The following is a 25,457-nucleotide window of genomic DNA, read 5'->3' as shown; positions in this document are numbered from 1 at the left end:
TGTCCAGTTTCGCGCCAGAGCAGGGCTGGGGGATCCCTGAACCGGTGTAGACTGGCTTATGCAGAGATGGGCACCATCTATGCTCATTAAAGCATTTCCAGAGGCTGGGGGAGGCTACTCCTCCCCAGCCCTAGCACCTTTTTCCAAAGGGAGAGGGTGTAACACCCTCTCTCTGAGGAAGTCCTTTGTTCTGCCTTCCTGGGCCAATCCTGGCTGGACCCCAGGAGGGCAAAACCTGTCTGAGGGGTTGGCAGCAGCAGCAGCTGCAGTGAAACCCCGGGAAAGGTAGTTTGGCAGTACCCGGGTCTGTGCTAGAGACTCGGGGGATCATGGAATTGTCTCCCCAATGCCAGAATGGCATTGGGGTGACAATTCCATGATCTTAGACATGTTACATGGCCATGTTCGGAGTTACCATTGTGACGCTATACATAGGTAGTGACCTATGTATAGTGCACGCGTGAAATGGTGTCCCGCACTCACAAAGTCTGGGGAATTTGCCCTGAACGATGTGGGGGCACCTGGGCTAGTGCCAGGGTGCCCACACACTAAGTAACTTAGCACCCAACCTTCACCAGGTGAAGGTTAGACATATAGGTGACTTATAAGTTACTTAAGTGCAGTGGTAAATGGCTGTGAAATAACGTGGACGTTATTTCACTCAGGCTGCAGTGGCAGGCCTGTGTAAGAATTGTCAGAGCTCCCTATGGGTGGCAAAAGAAATACTGCAGCCCATAGGGATCTCCTGGAACCCCAATACCCTGGGTACCTCAGTACCATATACTAGGGAATTATAAGGGTGTTCCAGTATGCCAATGTGAATTGGTGAAATTGGTCACTAGCCTGTTAGTGACAATTTGGAAAGTAAAGAGAGAGCATAACCAATGAGGTTCTGGTTAGCAGAGCCTCAGTGAGACAGTTAGTCATCACACAGGGAACCCATACAGGGCACACTTATGAGCACTGGGGCCCTGGCTGGCAGGGTCCCAGTGACACATACACTAAAACAACATATATACAGTGAAATATGGGGTTAACATGCGAGGCAAGATGGTACTTTCCTACACTTTCTGATGGCGCAATCACTCCTACGTCCAAAATTTCTGCACCTCTTGTTTAATGCTGTCCATGACATGGTCAGGCTGCCCATACATTTTACTTTCGACAAGTAGGCTGTCTCCAGTATCAATTGTCTGTTCACACCAGGAAGTAGTACCTGGTACAAGTGAAAATAGTTCAGAAAACTGACTTTGGAGATTGATACAATTGTCCTTCTGTTTAGTAGTAAGACAATCTGCTAAGACTACTCCCTCCACTAAGCCATCAGCTTCAGTGGTGGAGAAGAGATCAGGGAGAGGGTCACTCTCTTCTTCCTGTCCCTCATCTGTTGCCATGAGCAGGGTGAGATCAGCCCTATCATAGTAGGGTTTTGGGCGGTCGACATGAATCGCCCTAAGGGGACTCCTGGCAGTGCCTAGATCTACCAAATAGGTAACCTCCCCCTTCTTTTCAACAATTAGATGGGGTCCACTCCATTTGTCCTGGAGCGCTCTTGGGGCCACAGGCTCCAGTAGCCGCACCTTCTGTCCTGGGTGTTACTGAGTCAGGACAGCCTTCTGGTCATGCCATTGCTTTTGCAGCTCCTGGCTGGCCTGAAGGTTTTTACTGGCCTTTTTCATATACTTAGCCATTCTGGATCTTAGGCCAAGTACATAGTCTACTATGTCCTGTTTAGGAGCTTTTAAAGGTTGTTCCCAACCCTCCTTCACAAGAGCAAGTGGACCTCTTACAGGGTGCCCCAAGAGGAGTTCAAAGGGGCTGAAGCCTATTCCTTTTTGGGGTACCTCCCTGTAAGCAAAAAGGAAGCAAGGTAACAGGACATCCCATCTCCTTCTGAGTTTTTCAATGAGTCCCATTATCATTCCTTTGAGAGTTTTATTAAACCTCTCAACCAGACCATTTGTTTGTGGATGGTAGGGGGTGGTGAACTTGTAGGTTACACCACACTCCTTCCACAATGCTTTGAGGTATGCAGACATGAAGTTACTACCTCTGTCTGACACCACTTCCTTAGGAAAACCCACCCTGGAAAAAATTCCCAGGAGGGCCTTTGCCACTGCAGGAGCTGTAGTGGTCCTTAAAGGAATGGCTTCAGGATACCTAGTGGCATGGTCCACTACCACAAGGATGAATCTATTGCCTGAAGCTGTTGGATGGTCAAGGGGGCCAACTATGTCAACCCCTACCCTTTCAAAGGGCACCCCAACCTCTGGAAGAGGAATTAGAGGGGCCTTTGGAGTGCCACCAGTCTTGCCACTGGCGTGGCAGGCCCCACAAGAGCGATAAAACTTTTTTGTGTCCTCTGACATATGAGGCCAGTAAAACAAGGGGACAAGTCTTTCCCAAGTTTTCGTCTGGCCCTAATGCCCAGCCAAAGGAATGTCATGTGCCAGGGTAAGAAGAAACTCTCTGTACTGCAGGGAAATGACCAATCCCCTGGCAGCTCCAGGTTTAGGATCCCTTGACTCTGTGTACAAGAGGTTATCTTCCCAATACACCCTTTGGCTATCACTGACATCCCCATTCTGTTGTTTGACAGCTTGCTGTCTTAAACCCTCTAATGTGGGAAAGGTCTGCTGTGCCACACTCAGCTCTTCCCTGGCAGGCCCCCCCTGCACCCAAAAGCTCAGCAGGGTCTGCTGCCAGCTCCTCTGGTGTAGGTTCTGCACAGGGAGAGGATTCCTCTTCCTCAAAAGGGGAATCTTCTGTAGAGGGAGGGATAGTGGGCAGGGATTTACCCTTTCTACCCCTAGCTTTTGGGAGCACTTGGTCCATTGTTCCAGGATCCAAGTGTCCCTGTCCTTTTTGCTTCTTGGCCTGAGCTCTTGTCAAAGCAAAAATATGCCCAGGAATGCCCAGCATTGCTGCATGAGCCTCCAACTCCACTTCTGCCCAAGCTGATGTTTCCAAATCATTGCCCAGTAAGGAATCTGCAGGTAATTCAGTGGCTACCACAACTTTCTTTGGACCAGTACCGCCCCCCCCCCCCCCCAGTTGAGATTCAAAACAGCCATGTGGTGGCTAAGAGTGTTGTTATGAGCATCAGTCACTTGGTACTGCTGACCAAGTAGGTGTTGATCAGGGTGGACCAGTTTTTCTCTCACCATAGTTACACTGGCTCCTGTGTCCCTGTAGGACTCAACCTCAACACCGTTGATTAGGGGTAGTTCTTGTACTTACCCATATTAAGGGGACAAGCAACCAAGGTGGCAAAGTCAATGCCACCATCAGAGACTAAAACAGCCTCTGTTGCCTCCCTAACATGACCAACCCCAACTACATTGCCAATATTGTGCCCAGCTACACCCTTGGATTGGCTATAAGTAGTAGACTTCCCACCACCACTGCTATTTCTAGGGGCACTAGAGGTTGCAGTTGGGGTTGTGGTGGTGGGAGGTTTGGGGTTTTTCTTTGGACAAGTGGAATCACTTTCACAATGGCCTTTTACTTTACATAAATAACACCAAGGCTTTTTCTGATTGTTTGAAGAGGATGTGAACCCACCATTCCCAGATGATTTTTGTGGGCCTGATGAAGACTCAGAATGCTTACTTTTGTCCCCACCGTTGTCAGAAGATTTACCATCCTTCTTCTTGCCATCCTTATCACCTCCTGTATGAATCTTTCTGTTCACTCTTGTTCTGACCCATTTGTCTGCCTTCTTTCCCAATTCTTGGGGAGAGGTCAGATCTGAGTCTACCAAGTACTGGTGCAACAAATCAGACACACAATAGTTAAGAATATGCTCTTTCAGGATGAGATTATAAAGGCTTTCATAGTCAGATACTTTACTGCCATGCAACCAACCCTCCAAGGCCTTCACTGAACAGTCAACAAAATCTGTCCATTCTTGAGAGGAGTCTTTTCTGGTGTCTCTGAACTTAATCCTGTATTGTTCAGTGGTTAAGCCAAATCCATCCAAGAGTGCATCCTTCAAAACTTTGTAGTTATTGGCATCACTTTCTCTGACAGTAAGGAGTCTATCCCTACCCTTTCCAGTGAAAGATAGCCACAAGATAGCTGCCCACTGCCTTTGAGGGACTGTGACGGGCTAGCCGGAACTCGCCCGCACACCCTACCGACTTGTGCTGCCGCTGCCTGTTGTGTGCAGGAACACCACAGAACCACCACCAAAGGGAGTGGCGCGGCCAGGACGACGCGGGAAGGAGGAGAAATAAGAAGGTCAGCGACAGGACCAGAAGGGGAGAAGGAGTCAGGAGAGAAGGCGGACCTGGAAAAAGAGGAGCGAGATGTAGGATCGAGAGACCGAGAAGACACCAATGAGAGAACCCCAGACCGGAGGACCTGGGAGACCGGAGAGAGGTTGGCCCTCGAACGGGGAATTAAGGACGACGAAGCAACCGAAGGAGCCTGGAGCAACATGGCGAGCTGGGAAGCAGAGCGCAACAGCCCACCACGCTTCTGGAGAAGCGTGGCCGATCCAGGTGTGTAAATGCGCCGTAGATCAGGGAAGGGAGGACGGGTGGAGCAGACTGAGAGAAATAAGGGAGGGGGTGAAGAAGAAAAGGGAATTGAGAGCAAACTATGGGATACATTCTAAAGCATGGGTGAGGTGAGGGGTATTCCAGAACAGCATCTATGAAATAAGGCGGGCACCAGGTCACACCATTATTAAAAAGGAAGAAGCCTAAAACAACAGTCAATAGGACTACAGAAGAAAGAGTACAGAAAGAGAAAAGAGAAGAAGAAGAGACTTAGGAAAACCTTGACAGGAAGGGAAATAAAAGAGAAGGCTAATACAGATAAGGAAAGCGCAGAAAACGCAAAGAGAGAGAAACGAAAAGAAAGAAAAGACATAATAAGAGGGACAGCAAGGAACAGTTAGGAAAAGAGGAAAACCAAACCACTTACCGCTATTATTATTCTTTTCTCTTCATGCGCTTCCCGGGACACCTAAGAAACAGAGAGAAGCAAAGAAGAGGTTAAGAACCAGGAACCGAAGTAGCCCCAACATAGAAAGACGGAAGGACAAAGAGAGAAAACCAGCAGGCACAAATCCACATTACTAAACAATAAACATCACTTACCTACTTGACGGCCGACTCCCGCATTGTTATTTGCACTTCGCTTGCCACAAGTGGTGTCAGAAGTGGGACCAAGAGAAACACGCCACAATGGAGGAGAAACCATCCATGGCGGACATGATCGCCCAACTGACGGAGGGGCAGCGTCACTTACAGATCGTGTGGGAACAGCAGATGAGAGAGGCCAAGGAAGAACATGAAGCCTTGCAGACAGCCCTTAAAAGTCAGGCGACGATAATAGTGAATAATCAGCTGGTGCACAAAACTGCTCTGGGGAAACTTACAGATACTATTGCCCATACCAAGGTTCATCCAAATGTACCCAGTAGTGTGCTGCAGAGGTACCAAGAACAGGAAGACCTGGACTCATTCTTTACGAATTTCGAAAGAGTTGCCAGCACTGCAAATTGGCCAGAAGAAAAATGGGGCCAATATATAACGCCATTACTAACAGGACATTTGCAAGCCACCTACCAATTCATTAACCCCGGTGGCACTCTTCCCTACAAAGATCTAAAGAAAACTATTTTGGAACGCGTAGGGCTGGACAGTGAAAGCCATCGCACCAGGTTCCGCCAAATCAAGTGGCAGCATCAAGAGAATCCTCGCACCCTCTTCTATAGGGTTCAGCATGCAGCAGGGAGATGGTTACATCGAGAAAACCAGGGAGGAAATGTTCGACACTATAGTTTTGGAACAATATTTGGATGCACTACCCTGCACCCTGTAACACTCGCAACTCGGTCAGACAGCACCCCGGGTTGACTAATGAGACTGCAGTAGACCTCGCCTGTGCGTATCATAGGGCTCCAGACTTTCTGGCTACATCTAGCAGACATCCTCTCCCTTCCCCTGTCCGCCCGACCATAGTGAAAGGTACTACCCAGCGACCAGTGATGTTACATGGGCCTGAGCATTCCCTACCTGCAACAACGTTGAATACCAACTATCTGACCACAGGTCCCCAGTGCTATCACTGCTCCGAATGGGGCCATATCGCTAGACATTTCCCTCTGAGGAACCCATGGAGATTGGGTTAACTAGGGGTCGAGTATTCTGGTCCGGAGGGGAAAAACCCACCTATACCCTGACTACCCTCATCAATGGTATTGAAAGAACAGCGCTGATAGACTCTGGGTGCATTCAGAGTGCAATCAGACAGCAGTTAGTATTACCAGGTCAAGAGGAACTCCAAGCACAAGTATTAATTGCATGTGTACATGGGGATCAAAGATATTATCCGGTGGCCACTGTACACATATACTGGAGACAAAAGAATGAGACTATAAGAGTGGGAGTACTTCTCCATCTGGGCGAAGATATCATCCTCGGAACTGACTATGAGGATTTTTCCTCCCTCTTAACCAAAGCAGGTCAGGAACACACCCTTAGGACTTGGAGGGAGGAAGTACCTTTTCAGATAGGGGAGGAGGAAAGTCGAAGACCCAGAGTGATCCTCAGTAGAAAGAAAAAAATGGAACAGCGACAACGATATACCCAGAGTCGGCAAGCCCCGATGGTCGACAGTCCAGAAGTGGCCAGTAGGGTATGTTCCATTCCGGGGGAGATCCGGCAAAGTCAACACGATGACCCCTCCCTGAAACATGCGTAGCACCAAGCCTTGAATCCGGAAGAGCATGTTGTAGGTCGTAGATTCATAATACAAAACAACCTAGTGTATAGAAGACTCACCATTACGGGAGAGAAAAACTTACAATCAGTTGTCCCCATGAGTCATAGACAGCAGGTCTTACATCTCGCACATGGGGATAATGGGGAAGGATACCTTGGAAGGGAGAAGATGGGGGAAGCAGTACTCCAACGCTTCTATTGGCCTGGGGTGTATGGGGAGATACATAAACATTGCTCAGAATGCCCAAAATGTCAAATCTTTAACCCCTCTCCACACCGACCAGCTCCTTTCCAACCCCTTCCTATCATAGACACCCCATTTTCAAGAGCGGGTATGGATATCATCGGTCCCCTTACCCCCTCCATAAGAGGACGTCAATACGTTTTGGTAATAGTAGACTATGCCACACGGTATCCGGAAGCATTCCCCATTCCCAGCATGCACACAAAAGCCATTGCACAAGCACTGATAGAATTCTTCTCCAGGGTAGGGTTTCCCAAAGAAATACTTACCGACCAAGGGAGCCCGTTCATGTCCAGACTTATGGCGGAGGTGAGCAAAGCATTAGGGGTGAAACAAATTAGAACGTCGGTATATCACCCACAAACCGATGGTTTAGTGTAGAGGTACAATAGGACGATTAAATCCCTCCTCAAGAAAAGTATTTCCGAGGTGGCAAAAGATTGGGAAAAAAAACTGCCTCTTGTTTTATACGCTATACGCACCCATGTTCAGGCCTCCATGGGGCATAGCCCCTTTGAGTTATTGTTCGGCCGACAACCTCGGACCCTTCTAGAAATGTTGGCTGAACATTGGTAAGAAACGGAGGAAGAGGTGAAAGATCTCTTCACATACACCCGTGAATTAAGAGACAATCTTCATACGGTGTGGGAAGAGTCCCACACCGCCCTACGAGATGCCCAGAGCAAACAGAAACAATGGTATGATGCTAAAAGTGTGCTCTGCAGTCTGAAGGTAGGCAACAAGGCGTTAGTCCTACTCCCTAGTTGTGAAAACAAACTATTAGCCCGGTGGCAGGGACCGTATGATGTTATTGAGCAAATCAATCCCACTACATATAAATTAGCCATTCCACAAGGACCAGGTAGAGAGCAGATATACCACATAAATCTCCTTAAGAAATGGCAGGAACCCTCGTGTGAGCAGCCTGTTAGGTATATCACACATGATACCACGGGGGAAATTCCCTACCTTTCTTTCCCCCGAGAAACATTCTATGGGTCTCCTCCCCCACAGATGAATCCTTCCCTAGCCGAACCATATCTCAGGCAACTCACCCACTTGATAGAGGAGAACCGAGATATCTTCTCCAAGAGTCCTGATCGAACAAATCTAGTGCACCACCCGATCCGGCTAAAAGTAGATAAAGTCTCCCGACAGCGACCGCACCGCATCCCGGAAGCCAAAAAGACAATAATAGAACAGGAAGTCCAATCCATGCTAGAAGCTGGCACTATTGAACCGTCAGCCAGGCCCTGGTGTTCCCCGGTTGTACTAGTACCCAAACAGGACGGGAGTACCCGTTTCTGTGTAGATTATAGACGGGTCAACGAGTTGACATATTTCTATGCATATCCCATGCCACGTATTGATGAACTACTTGAGAGACTAGGCCAAGCCCAATATATGTCCACCTTAGACCTTACAAAAGGGTATTGGCAAATAGCCTTAAGAACAGAAGACAAAGAAAAGACTGCTTTCGCAACACCATCAGGACTCTATCAATTCACGGTCCTTCCGTTTGGGCTCCATGGAGTACCAGCCATCTTTCAGAGGCTCATGGACAGGATCCTACGTCCCTATCATCGATATGCAGCAGCATATTTTGATGACATAGTGATATATAGTATGTCCTATGAAGAACACATAAAACATTTAGGTGACATTTTGCAGGCATTGAGAACAGCTAATCTAACGGCGAATCCAGAGAAGTGCAGATTGGGACATACCAATATTAAATACTTGGGATTTGTCTTGGGAGAAAGTCAGGTCAGACCACAGGTAGAGAAAATAGAAGCCATCATTAAAATAACCTTGCCACGGAAAAAAAAAACGTTAGATCCTTCCTCGGTCTGGTGGGTTACTATAGACGTTTCATTCCACAATTTTCCACGTTAGCAGAACCACTTACTAACCTTCTAAAGAAATCCTGTCCCAACACCCTTCCACCTCTCTCTAAGGCTGAACGTTAGAGCTTTGAACAACTAAAAAGCACACTGACGTCTGGTCCAGTGTTGTGTTGTCCGGATTTTCTGAAGCTCTTTATTTTGCAAATGGATGCCTCCGATGTGGGTCTTGGGGCAGTCCTTTCCCAGGCACAAAATGATGGGACCCAACACCCCATATTGTACATTAGCCAGAAGCTTCTCCCAAGGGAAACCCATTACCCCATGATAGAAAAAGAATGCTTGGCCATTAAATGGGCAGTGGAGTCTCTACGGTACTATCTCACAGGCAGAACATTTACACTGGTAACGGATCACGCTCCCCTCACATGGCTTGCTCACAACAAGAATACTAATTCCCATATCCTGCAGTGGTACCTCTCATTAGAGCCTTTCTCCTTTCAGATCGTGCACTTCCCAGGCAGCCAATTGACGAATGCAGACTTTCTATCCCGATACCCAACAACTAAGCGTCTCCAGCAGCCGCTCTCTAGGGGGAGTGTCTGTGACGGGCTGGCCGGAACCCGCCCACACACCCTACCGACTTTACCGACTTGTGCTGCCGCTGCCTGTGGTGTGCCGGAACACCACGGAACCACCACCAATGGGAGTGGCGTGGCCAGGACAACGCGGGAAGGAGGAGAAATAAGAAGGTCAGCGTCGGGACCAGAAGGGGAGAAGGAGTCGGGAGAGAAGGCAAACCTGGAAGAAGAGGAGCGAGACGGAGGATCGAGAGACCGAGAGGACACTGAGGAGAGAACCCCAGACCGGAGGACCTGGGAGACCGGAGGACCTGGGAGACAGGAGAGAGGTTGGCCCTCGACCGGGGAATTAAGGACGACGAAGCAACCGAAGGAGCCTGGAACAACTCGGCGACCTGGGAAGCAGAGCACAACAGCCTGCCACACTACTGGAGAAGCGTTGCCAATCCAGGTGTGTAAACGCGCCGTAGTTCAGGGAAGGGAGGATGGGTGGAGCGGACTGAGAGAAATAAGGGAGAGGGTGAAGAAGAAAAGGGAATTGAGAGCAAACTATGGGATAAATTCTAAAGCACGGTTGAGGTGAGGGGTATTCCAGAACAGCATCTATGAAATAAGGCGGGCACCAGGTCACACCATCATTAAAAAGGAAAAAGCCTACAACAACAGTCGATAGGACTACAGAAGAAAGAGTACAGAAAGAGAAAAGAGAACAAGAAGAGACTAAGGAAAACCTTGACAGGAAGGGAAAGAAAAGAGAAGGCTAATACAGATAAGGAAAGAGGAAACCAAACCACTTACTGCTATTATTCTTCTTTTCTCCACATGCGCTTCCCGGGAGACCTCAGAAACGGAGAGAAGCAAAGAAGAGGTTAAGAAACAGGAACCACAGTAGCCCCAACAGAGAAAGACGGAAGGACAAAGGGAGAAAACCAGCAGGCACAAATCCACATTACTAAACAATAAACATCACTTACCTACTTGACGGCCGACTCCTGCGTTGTTATTTGCACTTCGCTTGCCACAAGTGGTGTCAGAAGTGGGACCAAGAGAAACACTCCACAATGGAGGAGAAACCATCCATGGCGGACATGATCGCCCAACCGACGGAGGGGCAGCGTCTCTTACAGATCGTGTGGGAACAGCAGATGAGAGAGGCCAAGGAAGAACATGAAGCCTTGCAGACAGCCCTTAAAAGTCAGGCGACGATAATAGTGAATAATCAGCTGGTGCACGAAACTGCTCTGGGGACCAACTGTACCATACAGGCCCTCTCAAGTGCAGCAAACCACTTATTAATGTCATCCCCTTCCTTTTAAGGGGGGACTATCTTATGCAGGTTTCTAGAATCTTGCTCTCTAACAGGATTACTGTCTGAAACACTGCTGCTGCCACAATGGGGAACTAACCCCAATCTCTGTCTTTCCCTCTCTATATACAGGGATTGCCTGTCTAAGGCCAGCTGCTGCTGTTTAAGCTTCAGTCTGGCTGGTCTCTTCCAACCTCAGCTTTCTGAGTTCCCTTTCCATTAAGTTATCCTCAGGGTGGGAGGCTGGGGAATGTTTGGACACAGAGGCAATTTGGGAATTGGCAGAGAGAGACCTGTCCCTAACTGGCTGGACCCTAGTAACTTGGCCTCTGGGAGTGAAAGATGTCCTACTCTAGGACCCTCTAACACTACCAGTGTCGATAGGAGGCCTGCTAGATGGCAGGTCTTTGTAAGAACCCCCCCCAGCTTCTTCTCCTCTGAGTCTGACTGGGGAGCCTCCCCTCCTACCTCTTTCTCCTGAGATGGGCCAGACTGATTCTGGTCACTTTCTAAGAGCAGGTTAAAGAGAAACTCTTTTGTAGGATTCTTACCTATGCTTAAACCTCTTTCTAAGCAGAGACCCCTCAAACTTTTGTAGTTTAAACTCTCTGAACAACTTTGGGAGTGAGCTCTACTGAAGACATGATAGGTTTAAGGACAGTGAGAGAAAAAGTTTTAGAACTTTAGAAAGCACAGAGAAAAAACTTTTTCAAACTTTTGGAAAACATTTAAAAGTTTTCAGAACTTTTCAGAAACTTAGTAAAATGTTTTAGAGCAGAAAAGTAAACTGTTTTGGTTCAATGTACATATGCTGAACTATTTGGTATATGATTTTCTTATGAAAAGCACCAAATGACAAAGTGGTAAAGCAGTTACAAGTACTTATCCCACCGCTGCACCACCAATGTAGGAGGCTGGCCTGGCTTATTGTGGGTACCTTGTGGTACTTACACCCTGTGCCAGGTCCAGTTTTCCCTTATTAGTAGAATAGAGGTGTTTCTAGCAGCTTAGGCTGATAGAGGTAGCTATGGCAAAGCAGCTTAGGCTGAACTAGGAGACATGCAAAGCTCCTACTATACCACTTATATCATATAGCACAGTGTCATAAGAAAACACAATACTCAGAGTTACTAAAAATAAAGGTACTTTATTTTAGTAACAATATGCCAAAAGTATCTCAGAGGATACCCTCACTTAGGAGGTAAGAAATATACACAAATTATATGTACACAAACCCAAAACAGGTAAGTAACAGTAAGAAAAGTAGTGCAAACAATGTAGAATCACAATAGGATGCAATAGGTAGACATAGGTCTAGGGGCAACAAAAACCATATATTCCAAAAGTGGAATGCGAATCACAAATGGACCCCAGACCTATGGGAGGTTGTAGAGGGTCTCTGGGACTGTAAGAAAAGAGTAAGGGTGTCCAAGATATCCCACCCGAGACCCTGAAAAGTAGGTAGGAGTAAAGTTACCCTACTACCCCAGAAAGACAGAATAGTCGTGATAGGGGATTCTGCAAGAACAACAAGCACCAGCAAAACACTGAAGATGGATTCCTGGACCTGAGGACCTGTAAAGGAAGGGGACCAAGTCTAAGAGTCACGCAAGTGTCCGGGGGGGGCAGGAACCCACCAAAACCCGGATGAAGGTGCAAAAGGGCTGCCTCCGGGTGGAAGAAGCCGAAGATTCTGCTACAATAGAAGGTGCCAGGAACTTCTTCTTTTGTCAGAAGATGTCCTACAGCGTGCTGGAGGTTGCAGACATGTTTCCACGCAGAAATACCGCAAACAAGTCTTGCTAGTTGCAAGAGTTGCAGTTGAGGGGTCGCCCCTTGGAGGAGGAGACAGAGGGGGCGCTCAGCGACTCAGAGGGCCCCAACAGAAGCAGGCAGCACCCACAGAAGTACCGGAACAGGCACTTAGAAAATCTGAGGACAGCGGTCGATTCAGAGTCACAAAGGAGGGTCCCACGACGTCGAAGTCCAACTCAGCGAGTTGGGAAATGCAGGATGGAGTGCTGGGGACCCAGGCTAGGCTGTGCACAAAGGAATCCTTGGGAAAGTGCACAGAAGTTGGAGCAGCTGCAGATCAGGCAGTACACAGGATTACTGTCTGGCGTGGGGAGGAAAGGACTTACCTCCACCAAATTTGGACAGAAGGGCCACTGGACTGTGGGAGACACTTGGACCCAGCTCCTGTGTTCCAGGGACCAAGCTCGTCAGGATGAGAGGGGACCCAGAGGACCGGTGATGCAGAAGTTTGGTGCCTGCATTAGCAGGGGGAAGATTCCTTCGATCCAAGGGAGATTTCTTCTTGGCTTCCAGTGCAGGGTGAAGGCAGACAGCCCTCAGAGCATGCACCACCAGGAAACAGTCGAGAAAGCTGGCAGGATGAGGTGCTACAATGTTGCTGGTAGTTGTTTTGCTACTTTGTTGTGGTTTTACAGGCGTCCTGGAGCAGTCAGCGGTCGATCCTTGGCAGAAGTCGAAGAGGGAAGTGCAGAGGAACTCTGATGAGCTCTTGCATTTGGTATCTGAGGAATAGCCAAAAGGAGAGACCCTAAATAGCCAGAAAAGGAGGTTTGGCTTCTGAGAAAGGAGGCTTGGCTACTGAAAGAGGTAAGCACCTCTCAGGAGGGGACACTGATGTCACCTGCTGGCACTGGCCACTCAGAGCTGTCCATTGTGCCCCAACACCTCTGAATCCAAGATGGCAGAGGTCTGGGACACACTGGAGGAGCTCTGGTCACCTCCCCTGGGAGGTACTGGTTAGGGGAGTGGTCACTCCCCTTTCCTTTGTCCAGTTTTGCGCAAGAGCAGGGCTGGGGGATCCCTGAACCAGTGTAGACTGGCTTATGCAGAGATGGGCACCATCTGTGCCCATCAAAGCATTTCCAGAGGCTGGGGGAGGCTACTCCTCCCCAGCCCTTCATACCTATTCCCAAAGGGAGAGGGAGTAACACCCTCTCTCAGAGGAAATCCTTTGTTCGGCCTTCCTGGGATTGAGCTGCCCAGACCCCAGGGGGGCAGAAACCTGTCTGAGGGGTTGGAAGCAGCAACAGCTGCAGTGGAGACCCCGGAAAGGCAGTTTGGCAGGACCTGGGTTCTGTGCTAGAGACCCAGGATGCATGGAATTACATGGCCATGTTCGGAGTTACCATTGTGACTCTACATATAGGTAGTGACCTATAGGTAGTGCACGCGTGTAATGGTGCCCCCGCACTCACAAAGTCTGGGGAATTTGCCCTGAACAATGTGGGGGCACCTTGGCTAGTGTCAGGGTGCCCACACACAAAGGGCCAGATGTAGCAAAAATTTGCGAGTCGCAAATGGCCCGAATCGCAATTTGCGACCGTGCAAAATCGGAAATCGGATGCACAAATCCCATTTCCGCAGTGCAAATTGCGATGCGAGCCATTACCGACTTGCAAAAATTGTGACCCCATTGTGGGACCCACAAATAGGAAGACGCAATTTGCAAGTCGCAAACCATATGAAAAAGCCATTTGCAAATTGCGACTAGTCGCAAAAAGCCCATTTTGCACACCCAAATTACCACTAAGTCAGAGCAGGTGGTAACCATAACCAAAGTATAAAAGGAGACCCAGAAGGCATCTGGGTTACTCAAAATGGCTGAAATATATGTGATAGCAAGGAGGAGGGGAGTCCACGCCACCCAGCAGAGGAGGAGGAGGAGCCAGAGACAGGAGAGGATATAAAGAACCAGGCAGACACTTTTCCAACAAACTGAGGAGGAGATGTATGACAAATACAGACTCAGCAGTGCAGCAATATTAGAATTAATTGATCTACTCATTCCGCAGCTTCAACGACAGACTGTGCGCGGCAGCGCCATCCCCACACATGAGCAAGTGCTATGCTCAATGCACCTCTTGGCCTCGGGTAGCTGTCAGGGGGTCATTGCTGTGGCAGGTGGGGTATCCCAAAGTGCACTCTCACGGTTCTTCAGATGTTTTCAAGATGCCAAACTCACACACATGTCCAGATACATACACCTACCCAGGAATGAGGCAGAAATCAACAGCACCAAGTTGGAATTCTACAGAATTGCCAACTTCCCACATGTAATAGGGTGTGTAGACGGGACACATATACAAATATGCCCTCCTGCAAATCTGGATTATCTGTTCCGCAATCAGAAGTGTACACACTCACTGAACATCCAGGTGGTAGGTGACACCCATTATGTCACATGGTAGCCAAATTTCCAGGGAGTACACATGACTCTTACATTTTCAGGCACAGTGGGATACACCAACGCCTAGAACGTGGGGAGTTTGGAGATGGATATCTATTAGGTATTGCTGAAGACACCCTGAAGCCATACACACAGGTCACTGTAGAAACCATCCATGCCCTGCTAACATTGTTAATTTTTGCCAAACAGGTGACAGTGCACATGTGCTACGACCATGGATACTTACCCCGTACCTAACACCCAGCAATGAGAATGAGAGACGATATAACAGTGCACATAGGCGGACCAGAAATGTCATAGAGAGGACCTTTGGACTGTTAAAAGCAAGGTTCTGATGCCTCCACAGAAGTGGAGGTGCGCTCTAGTATGCCACAATAACAGCATTCAAGATAGTTGGCGCATGCACTATACTGCACAACATTGCCACCAGATGTGGGCTACATCTCACCCCTGAAGACCCAGATTCAGAGGATGACGAGCAAGAGCTACCACATTGCCAGCCTGGGGATAGAAGTATTGCAAATCAAGGCAGACAGAGCCGGGACCACATTGCAAACCAACACTTTGGAAGGTACGTGGCAACTGTCACCACACTCACTAATGTCACATACAAAGAGCCCAGTTGTGAAGTGGATCAAACAAAACATTTTAATAAGTGAACCTAATAACTAAAGAACAGAACTGTCTGTAAGGGGCTGCACATGTCCACCTTTAATGAGGACACATTAACTGCATGTGCCTCATGAGTCCTGCAGTGTTTGTGCCTAACACCTCCTCCTGGTACGCCCAGCATGGCTCGTGCCAGGTGGGTCAGCAGACCCCTGACGTGCACTGCCACTCCGCAGTACACGTGTGTCTGTGGCAGATGCACTGCTGATAGTAGACCCCTCCTCACTGTCCTGAGGGGTCTCAGTTGTGCCCCTTGCCACCTGCCTGGTCTCCAACATGTCCACAGCATGGCTAATGCAGCCCAGTCCCCGTGCCACATCCCCTGCAAAGTGGCCCAGGTCCACCTGCAGGCTCATGGTCCGTCATGACAGGCCCGTGGTGTTCACTGCAAGACGGACAATTTAATGACAATATAAGTCCCTAGTATATGGTACCTCGGTACCCAGGGCATTGGGGTTCCAGGAGATCCATATGGGCTGCAGCATTTCTTTTGCCACCCATAGGGAGCTCAGACAAACCCCCTTACAGGACTGCCATTGCAGCCTGTGTGAAATAGTGCACACACTATTTCACAGCCATTTTCACTGCACTTAAGTAACTTATAAGTCACCTATATGTCTAACCTTCACATGCTGAAGGTTAGGTGCAAAGTTACTAAATGTGAGGGCACCCTTGCACTAGCAAAGGTGCCCCCACATAGTTCAGGGCCATTTTCCCAGACTTTGTGAGTGTGGGGACGCAATTACACACGTCCACTACAAATAGGTCAATACCTATATGCAGCTTCACAATGGTAACTCCGAATATGGACATGTATCATGTCTAAGATCATGGAATTGCCCCCCCATTCCAAATCTGGTATTGGGGAGCCAATTCCATGCATCCTGGGGGCTCCACCATGGACCCCCAGTACTGCCAAACCAGCTCTCTGAGGCGTGCACTGCAGCTACTGCTGCTGCCATTTCACAGACAGGGTTCTGCCCCCTGGGGTCTGGGCAGCCCAGTCCCAGGAAGGCAGAATAGAGCATTTCCTCTGAGAGCAGTATTTTATACCCTCTCCCTTTGGAAATAGGTGTTGCAGGCTACGGAGGGGTAGCCTCCCCGAGCCTTTGGAAATGCTTTGAAGTCACAGATGGTGCCCTCCTTGCATAAACCACTCTACATCAGTTCAGGGACCTCCTCTCCCCTGCTCTGGTGGGAAACTGGACAAAGGAAAGGGGAGTAACCACTCCCTTATCCATCACCACCCCAGGGGTGGTGCCCATAGCTCCTCCAGTGTGTCCTAGACTTCAGCCATCTTGCTTTGCAAGGTGTGGGGGCACTCTGGAGGGCTCTGAGTGGCCAGTGCCAGCAGGTGACATCAGAGACCCTTCCTGATAGGTCCATACCTGATAAGGTAGCCAGTCCCCTTCTCAGGCTATTTAGGGTCTCTCCTGTGGGTTCTCTTCAGATTCTGCTTGCAAGTTTCCTTCAGGAATCCTCTGCAACAACTTCAGTATCCTCTGACCTCGGATCAACCACAGCCTGCTCCAAGAAACGCTGTAACTGCAACAAAGTGTCTACAAGAGACACTTTTCTTCTGCAACCTCAGCTCCAAGTCAGCAACTGCAACAGTTTCCATGGTGTGCATGCTCTGGGGACTCCCTGTCTTCATCCTGCACCAGAAGGACCGAAGAAATCTCCTGTGGAGTGACAGAGTCACTCCCCTGCCCCAAGCAGGCACCTTCCAAGGTGATGACCGGTACCCTGGGACTCCTCTCACAGTGAGGAGCATGCTCCTAAGGACACAGAGGGTGGACATCATCAACATAGACTGTCCTGAGGTCATGCTGACGCAATTTGAAGGAGGCCAGCCTCCCAGAGAAAACTGTACCCCTGTGTTTTGTGTCTTCTTTGCATCCTGAGGCCTCTGTGCACTCTTTGAAAAATTCCTTCATGCACAGCCTGGCCCATTTTCCCAGCACTCCACCCTGTGACACTCAACTCACTGAGTTTTTCTCCGGCAGCGTGGGACCTTCTTTTGTTGTGCTGCATCAACTGCATTTTGCTAGTTCTTTGAACCCATATCCTGCAGCTTCTGGGGATGCTGGCTGGCATCCTGAGGGTTCTCTAAAGTGCTGAGAGCACTCTTTTCCTCCTCACACAGAGTTGAGGCCCCCAGGTGCCTCCTGGCTCCATCCAGGGCCATTGTTATGAAAAACACACTTTTGCCTTAGCCAAGGCTTGTTGGCGGCTTCCAACACGACATCTCATCTGCAGTGATCTTCATACTGTAGGACATCTTTTGGATCATGCAGGAACCCGCTGGCGTCTTCCTAGGGGGCATTTCTGTAGTCCTCAACTAACTGGGGACTCTTCTTTTGCACCCTCTTCTGGGTTGGCAGGGGCTCCTGTCCTTTCTGGAACTTCTTTGTACTTCTGGACTTCGTCCCCTTCCTTTGCAGGTCTTCAGGTCCAATAATCCAGCAGTTGTTTTTTTCAGACTTGGTTGGCTGCTGCAAAATTCCGAAAACAAGGTGAAGTGTGTCCTAAGGAAACTTGCAGTACTTTACTCCTGCTTTCCTGGGCTCTGGGGTGGGGTAATTTTCTTACCTTTACTGTATTCTTACTCTCCCAGCGATCCTGCACACACTACACTTGTCTAGGGGGGAATTTGTGATTCACATTCCACTTTTTTAGTATATGGTTTGTGTTGCCCCTAGACCTATTTTCTCCCATTGCATTCCATTTCCTATTGTTTGCATTGTTCTATGAATGTTTACTTGTCCAATTTTGGCGTCTAGTGTATGTATTCTGTATCATATTTACCTCCAGAAGGAGCATTGTCTCTGAGATATTTTTGGTACTGTGTCTCCCAAATAACTACCTTTATTTTTTGTAACACTGAGTATTGTTTTTACTTGTTATAAGTATTTTTTAACTATAAGTGGTATTGCATGAGCTTTGCATGTCTCCTAGTTCAGCCTAAGCTGGTCTGCTATAGCTACCTCTATTAGCCTAAGGTGCTAGAACACTACTACATTCACTAACAAGGGTTAACTGGACCTGGTATAAGGTGTAAATACCCAAGGTACCTACTACAAACCAGGCCAGCCTCCACACACTAGCTGGGTTTAAACAGTCATGTATATTATTACCGTGCATACCATTGCACGCAGCAGTTTTAAAAGTTTATATTTTTTTCTCTGGGGCAGCAATTTATAGAAATGTGTTGTGATTGTTGTGAGAGCAGCATGTAACATTGTATTTATCGTGAAATGGGTGTGTATTGTGGTTCATACCTAACATGATTATATCATGGTGACTAGGTTTTTTCTTTCGGAATGATGTTAAAAAGCTAATTTAAGGAAAAAATAATTTTGTGTTTCCACTCGTAAAATAGATCATGCTTTCTCCCTTCAGGGAAACGTATCTGCATTGGAGAGGGACTTGCCCGAATGGAGCTTTTTCTATTCTTCACCACTATTCTACAGCAATTCAATCTTCAGACTCCCATTGATATGAAAGAATTTGACATCACACCACGGATGACTGGATTTGCAAACCAACCACCTCCTTACCAACTCCTGCTCACTGAACGCTAAAGAAAATTGGACATTGCTCAGCTTTGAATTGTGGGAGTAAGGCCATACCTCTTCAAATAATGATACCAAACAGGCCATCCTTCTTTAGAATTTTTGCAATATGATAAGGGGACATGCAGCAGTTTGAATGCAGTTGTTAAAATTGGATTACAAATTATATTTCAGTGTACTTATTCACACGAGCCTTGACAGGAGATAGTCACTGATATCTCCACAATATTTTTTAACCAAACTGCGTACACTGCATTCACTCTATCTGTGCTTCCACATTTTCTTTGAAATAAGGATTTATCGGTAACCCTCTATTTGAGTTTCTAGTATTTCTCTCATAGTTTACACATACCCCCAACATTTAATAGGCTCCAAGAATGAGAATTTGATATGTATGCAAATATTTCAACGTCTGCCTGTATCCAAATGAAGATTAGCTCCCGCTCTGCTGCAAAAAAATGATACATCTCCAAGGAGCTAATAGACTTAGATCCTGTGAGACAAAATGACTAACATCTTGCATTGGTTGTTTTGGGATTTACTTTACATTACGAACCCTGATTTGTGTTGAAATGTAGCCCTAAACTCATGCTAAGTAGCACTGCGTGCTACTCTGACTCAAGGGAACGTTTCATGGGTGATATATAGGGGTTCCTATGCAACGCCTCTAGTAAAAACATAATCCACAAATGTGTGCCAATGCAGAGAGAACGAGAAACAGTAGATACGCTGCTGCTCTACTCTCTCCATTTCATTCAGTGCCACAACGTTTGTTGCTGTGAAAGCTTGGTAAATCCACCCCTGCATTTCATTTTGATGTATTCATAATTTACAAATGTATGGATAAAAGTGATGCAACATTTTATTTACTTAAAATAATACATTTAGAAGAAGGCATACTTAATCCCAGGAGGTAGGCGAAGCATAGAAACAGTAGAGTTTACGCCCTAGGTAAGACTGTGTACGCATTCATTTACAAGGCATCAATGGCACAACTGTCATTTTAGGGTTAATCTTGACACTGCCCACAGTATCCACCTCTATCTTGCTCTAGCTGATCAACTGCCATACCTACATGGCTAAAAGTACACATTTTATCTTCATATGCACACAGTACTACTTCCATCCGGTATTGCAAATTTACATATGTCACATGTGCGATGTTCCTTATTAGAGCAGTGGGTGAACTTCTGCTGTCTGTCAGATGTTTCCAATGTTCTGATTGAATATCCAACTTATTACAAAGCCACATTTTGAAAGCCTGTTCAGCTGTCAAAATTCAACTGCTGAAGCCCTGTTCCACCCACACTGTCCCATGTGTGGAGGCAATCTCCTGCAACATTCCCGTGCCAGATCTTGCCATGCTAAAGCGTGGGGAATCTTTCAGTCACGATCTCTGCAGGATATCACATCCATACATTAGGCTAGTTGGATAAAACAGAGTCAAGCAAAGTTGGTAAATACGGTAAATCCACCACACTACCAAGTGATTAAACCACATAGAAATGGGAATTGCAATGCAGGCACATTTTTTCTAGTTGTGTAACTCCATGGAATTCCCAGTTCTGTGAGGATTAACACATATATTTACTGTCTGCTCTGAGTCAGTGGTAAATGATCTGGCCAAAGCCTTATGCAATTTTGCCATACAGAATGTCTGCATGGTAAAGTCTGATCTGGTTCACCAGCACCCAGAAAAAATGACTATGGAAGAACCGACTCACTTGTCATCACGATGAGCAGAAATCAATGAGGTTATTCCTCTTTGCCTGATGATAATGAGGATCAAATGCTTTAGGCTTTATCTGCCTTTGAAGGAGTCAACAATCCACTCTCATAAGCCCCCCTAAAGTCACAAATGGAGTTCCCTGGCAATGTCCTTTTTTTTGTTCCATTCCTAAGTTTCTACCAGTGTGTTCACATGGGCACCTTCTTGTCAAAAATGTTCCCCATTAAGTGTGGAGTCCCCAAGGGTTTATACCGCCTCCTGTCATGTTAAACGTTTACATGAAGCCACTTGGTGTCTTACTCACAGGTAGCAGCTTCAAGATTCACCAATATGCAGATTATCCACAACTCTACTAGGTCATGCTTCAGACATCCAATGCACATCATCCAGAGCTGGCCCTGAATGGTTAGTGTCTACCTGAAGCTCAACACAACCAAGGCAGAATGTCTGCTATGTACCAAGAATACCAAACCGCATACAATAGAAACATGCTCCAAGATCTGGATCTTCGTGGCCTTGAACCCCAAATATCATTGAATGCCAAGTCACTTTGATCCACCCTGGACAACAGCCGCAACCTCAAGGAACCCATTGCCAAAATATCAAAGACAGCCTGGGCCTTATACCTGCTCTCTCCTCTAAAGAAATTCAAACTATTTTTTCCAGAAAGAAGCTGTTCAGGCCCTTGTACTCTTGCACCTGTATGTGGTAATGCCTTAATTTTTTGTTCTCAAAATCCACACTGCCACCTCTTAGGGACATCCTAAACACTTTAACATGTCTCATCCAGAGCCTGAAAAAACATGATCACATCAGCCACATCCTTTAAGAACTCTATTGGCGCCCCATGCCAGCCGTCTGCAAAATCAATGGCATAATTTACAAGGCCATCGTGACCAGTACCCCCACTTGTATTACAGACAAGCTGACCATATCTGTCTGTTCTCAGTACACCTGCAGCCAGGGAACTGTCAGACTGCAGACTATGGGGGTGATTCCAACCTTGGCGGGCGGCGGTAGCAGCCCGCCAGGCGGGAACCGCCAAGCGGCCGCCATGCGGCCAAAATGCCGCAGCCCCCATTCTAACATTCCCGCTGGGCCGGCCGGCGCTATCCATGTTAGCACCCACCGGCCCAGCGGGAATGAGGCCGCAACACAGGAGCCAGCTCCTAATGGAGCCGGCGGTGTTGCGGCCGTGCAACGGGTGCAGTTGCACCTGTCGCACTTTTCACTGTCTGCCATGCAGACAGTGAAAAGCAGGCCGGGGCCCTGTTAGGCTGGGGGCCATGCCAGTGGCATGGGCAGTGCAGGGGCCCCCAGGGGCCCCAGGACACCCCTTACCGCCAGCCTCTTCCTGGCGCTGTAAACCGCCAGAAACAGGCTGGCGGTAAGGGGGTCATAATCCCCAGGGCAGCGCTGCTTGCAGCGCTGCCCTGGAGGATTATCACCGCCGGGGGAAAATCGGTGGGAAGCCGCCGGCCCCGGCGGTGCGACCGTGGCTTTATCGCTGCGGTCAGAATAGGGATTGAAGCACCGCCAGCCTGTTGGCGGTGCTTCTGTCATTCTTGCCCTGGCGGTCAAAGACCGCCAGGGTCAGAATGACCCCCTATGTGTAAAAAGAAAAATAACAACACAAAGACCTTTTTCCTCTATGCAGCCAGGACCTGGACCAACATTCCTGTATCTATCAGGACTGCCTCAACATTGCTACAGTTTAGGAGAATTAAAGACTTGTCTCATTAAAGATGCTGTACCACAATGTATTAATTATCCACAACCCAGCTTCCTCTCATTTTACTCACTGACTTTAAGCTTGCCTTTGACCCTGTGCAGCACTCTTCTGTGTTTTGGCTAGGTTTGAGATATAAAAATACCCTGTACATATGTACATACATAAACATGCAGGACAGGAGAGATTATTGACATGCCTCTCGCACATCCCAGGAGAAAACATTGGAAGAAGAATATCATATGCTGGATGATATTGTAATGTTTGCTTTCCCTTGGCTTGATAAATTCATAAAAGGGAGAACAGCATCCTGACAAAAATTCAGTTACCCAGATCTACTATCACTTTGTGCAGGTTTTCATTACTTTTGTAAGTTAAACCCAGCACAAAGTGTTGTGGTGGTATTTAGTTTCCAATTCAAATGAAGATTTCTTTTGGAAAGCTGGCCAAAGTAGCACAAGTAGTGCCAAGGGTCTACTGTGAGTTACTCTCTATCAATGCACTGACTCATTGTTGATACAAGGTCTTTCTCATCATTGGGATATGACAGAAATCCTCATTTACTAAAATTAATAGGCAGGGATTTGCACCAAAACCTTATGCTTCCTTGAGGCAGGAGTAACTGTGGAGCAAGGTTCAAACTGTTCACATTTCTCCAACTTTGCATGTGTTCTGCATTGTACAGCACACAAACATGTGGTGAAAGTATTAAAGCATAGATCATAAAACCTATGCTTAATGGAATGCACATCTCCTTACACTAGTCGAGTCAAGTCAAGTCAAGCTTTATTCGGTTACAGTGAAAATCATAAAGCATCACAATACATAAAATAAAACAATAGATATATATACACTCTCCCCCAAAATATGAGATCATAAGTAAAAACATCATGTAAAAACATTAAACCCCAAATTCCATTCAATCTTCCTGGATTTCCTTAATCTCTTCACAGCTATTGGCAAATCCATAGGTCTCGCCTATACAAGATAATTTGGCTTTGTCAATATTTGTTCACCATGTTGTATGGCAGTGCAGCCTCTGTACAACATGGAGAAAAACATTGACAAAGCCAATAGATCTTGCATATGCGCGATGTATTGGTTTTGCCAATGCTTGTTTTTAATGCTGCGGCTTGGAGCAGTAGGCTGCTGTCTCCCACTCCCTTTGCATCTACTCCTCCTCTCCTCAGAGGATAGGAAACAGGGGAGGGCAATTTTCTGTGCCTTCTAATCTGCATTTATTGCTGGGAGCACATCACCCAATACCAGGGCCTGTTTGCAATGTTCAATGCATGAAGAGCTGTCAAGATAGGAGATGTATCACCATCGAGATGGAAGATGTATTACAATGGAGAAGTTGTAGTGTTATTGCCAGAAATGCTAACTTGAAAACCCGAGGAACTAGGTTTGAGTCTATGCTTGGCTCTTGTGATTCTGGGCAAATCACTTCATGTGCCTGTGCAATAAAAAAAAACATGAATGCGACCTTCTGCAATGTAATCGGGGTTCATGTAAAGAGTTCTAGTCCATGCCAGTCGAGCTTTCACTATACAAGACTGCAACAAATTTTAAAAAAGAGTGCTGGTTTAAACTGGAAAATCAGTGCTTGCATGACAGCTTGACACATGCTCCTGCTATTTAAGTCTTCAGAAAACAAAAAAACAAGCAATAGTGGGAGAGTGAGGAGGGGCACGCATCAATAAAGATAAATAGTAATTCAATCATATCGGAAGCAGCGGACGAACACAGATTAATTTAAATCAATCTGTGCTTGTGGTACCTGCACCACAGAAATAATCGGTAATGACATTTCGGTTGCATCATCCAGTTAAAGAGGCGACAAAGAAAAAAGATGTGAAGTCAACAAATTGTAAAGCAATGGGCAGGTTCCAAGCCCTTGTTGTATACAACAGTGTCTTGCAAGCGAGACGCATGCGCTACCCGATGCTCTCGCAGGTTCAACCCTAAAAAGAAAGCTCCATTAAAAATGGTATCTTCAGAAAACAATTAAAGGACAGAAGAGCAGGTCGAAGTTATGTGAATTGTCCTTTGCACTATTTTGCAAGGGTGTGTGCATAGACGCAAGGCAGTCTAAAGTGCGCCAGCTCAGTGGGATAGAAAAACAGCCCAATTATCATGCCCATTAGCATATATTTGAATCCGCTAATGCATATAGATTGAACTCATAAAAAGATGCTCTAAATGTCAATTAGGATAAACAGAAACTACTGCTTTGAGGCAGGAGTACATTGAAGGTAAATGGTACATGAATGAAATTTCAGTGTTACAATTTAATTCATTAACATACCCTGATCTTTTGTGTGGCAGTGGAATAAAGGGATGGGGTGTTTTATGTCATAATTTTGCTATGCTACAATGATGCCGCTAATATAAATTAAACAATTGTGAAAATCTTGAATAACACAGGGAACAGTGTAATAGCACATCATATTTACTGTTGTGAATATTTGATTGCCCTACATGAAATGAAATGCATTTTATATGTGTTTTATTTGTACGCTTTGTAAACAGAAAATAAACAAAAACGCATGATAGTAAGTGCATGTTTAATACGCACTGTTTTGGTTCAGGGGAGGGTGGTGCTTGACTTTATGTAAGTGATTTACGTGTTAACAGAACTGAAACACCTGCAGTTTAATTTTCTGGTGTCATTAAAATTGCACACAACATAGACGCGGGGCAACTGACATAATAAACGTTAACGACGATGTTGTAAATTTAGCTTTGATAAATAGTGCATTTAAAAAATATTGCATGTCATAAGAATAGCAACTGAACTCATGATGAAATATGTGCTGAG

The 25,457-nt window shown here is 46.9% G+C and overlaps 1 protein-coding gene across 1 annotated transcript in view; it reads left to right on the top strand.

The window, feature by feature from the left end:
- Nucleotides 1–25,195, top strand: part of LOC138259682 (cytochrome P450 2G1-like) — an 855,404-nt gene extending 830,209 nt beyond the window's left edge. Inside the window, exon 9 of the mRNA XM_069207565.1 lies at nucleotides 19,006–25,195. Coding sequence (XP_069063666.1) covers nucleotides 19,006–19,187 — 182 coding nt within the window. The 3' untranslated portion in view covers nucleotides 19,188–25,195. The remainder of the gene's footprint in view (nucleotides 1–19,005) is intronic.
- Nucleotides 25,196–25,457: the final 262 nt, after the last annotated feature.

This window comes from Pleurodeles waltl, chromosome 9 (genome assembly GCF_031143425.1).
Source record: "Pleurodeles waltl isolate 20211129_DDA chromosome 9, aPleWal1.hap1.20221129, whole genome shotgun sequence".
NCBI lineage: Eukaryota > Metazoa > Chordata > Amphibia > Caudata > Salamandridae > Pleurodeles > Pleurodeles waltl.
Note: the sequence above shows the minus strand (reverse complement) of the source record. Positions and strands in the feature narration are given on the sequence as shown.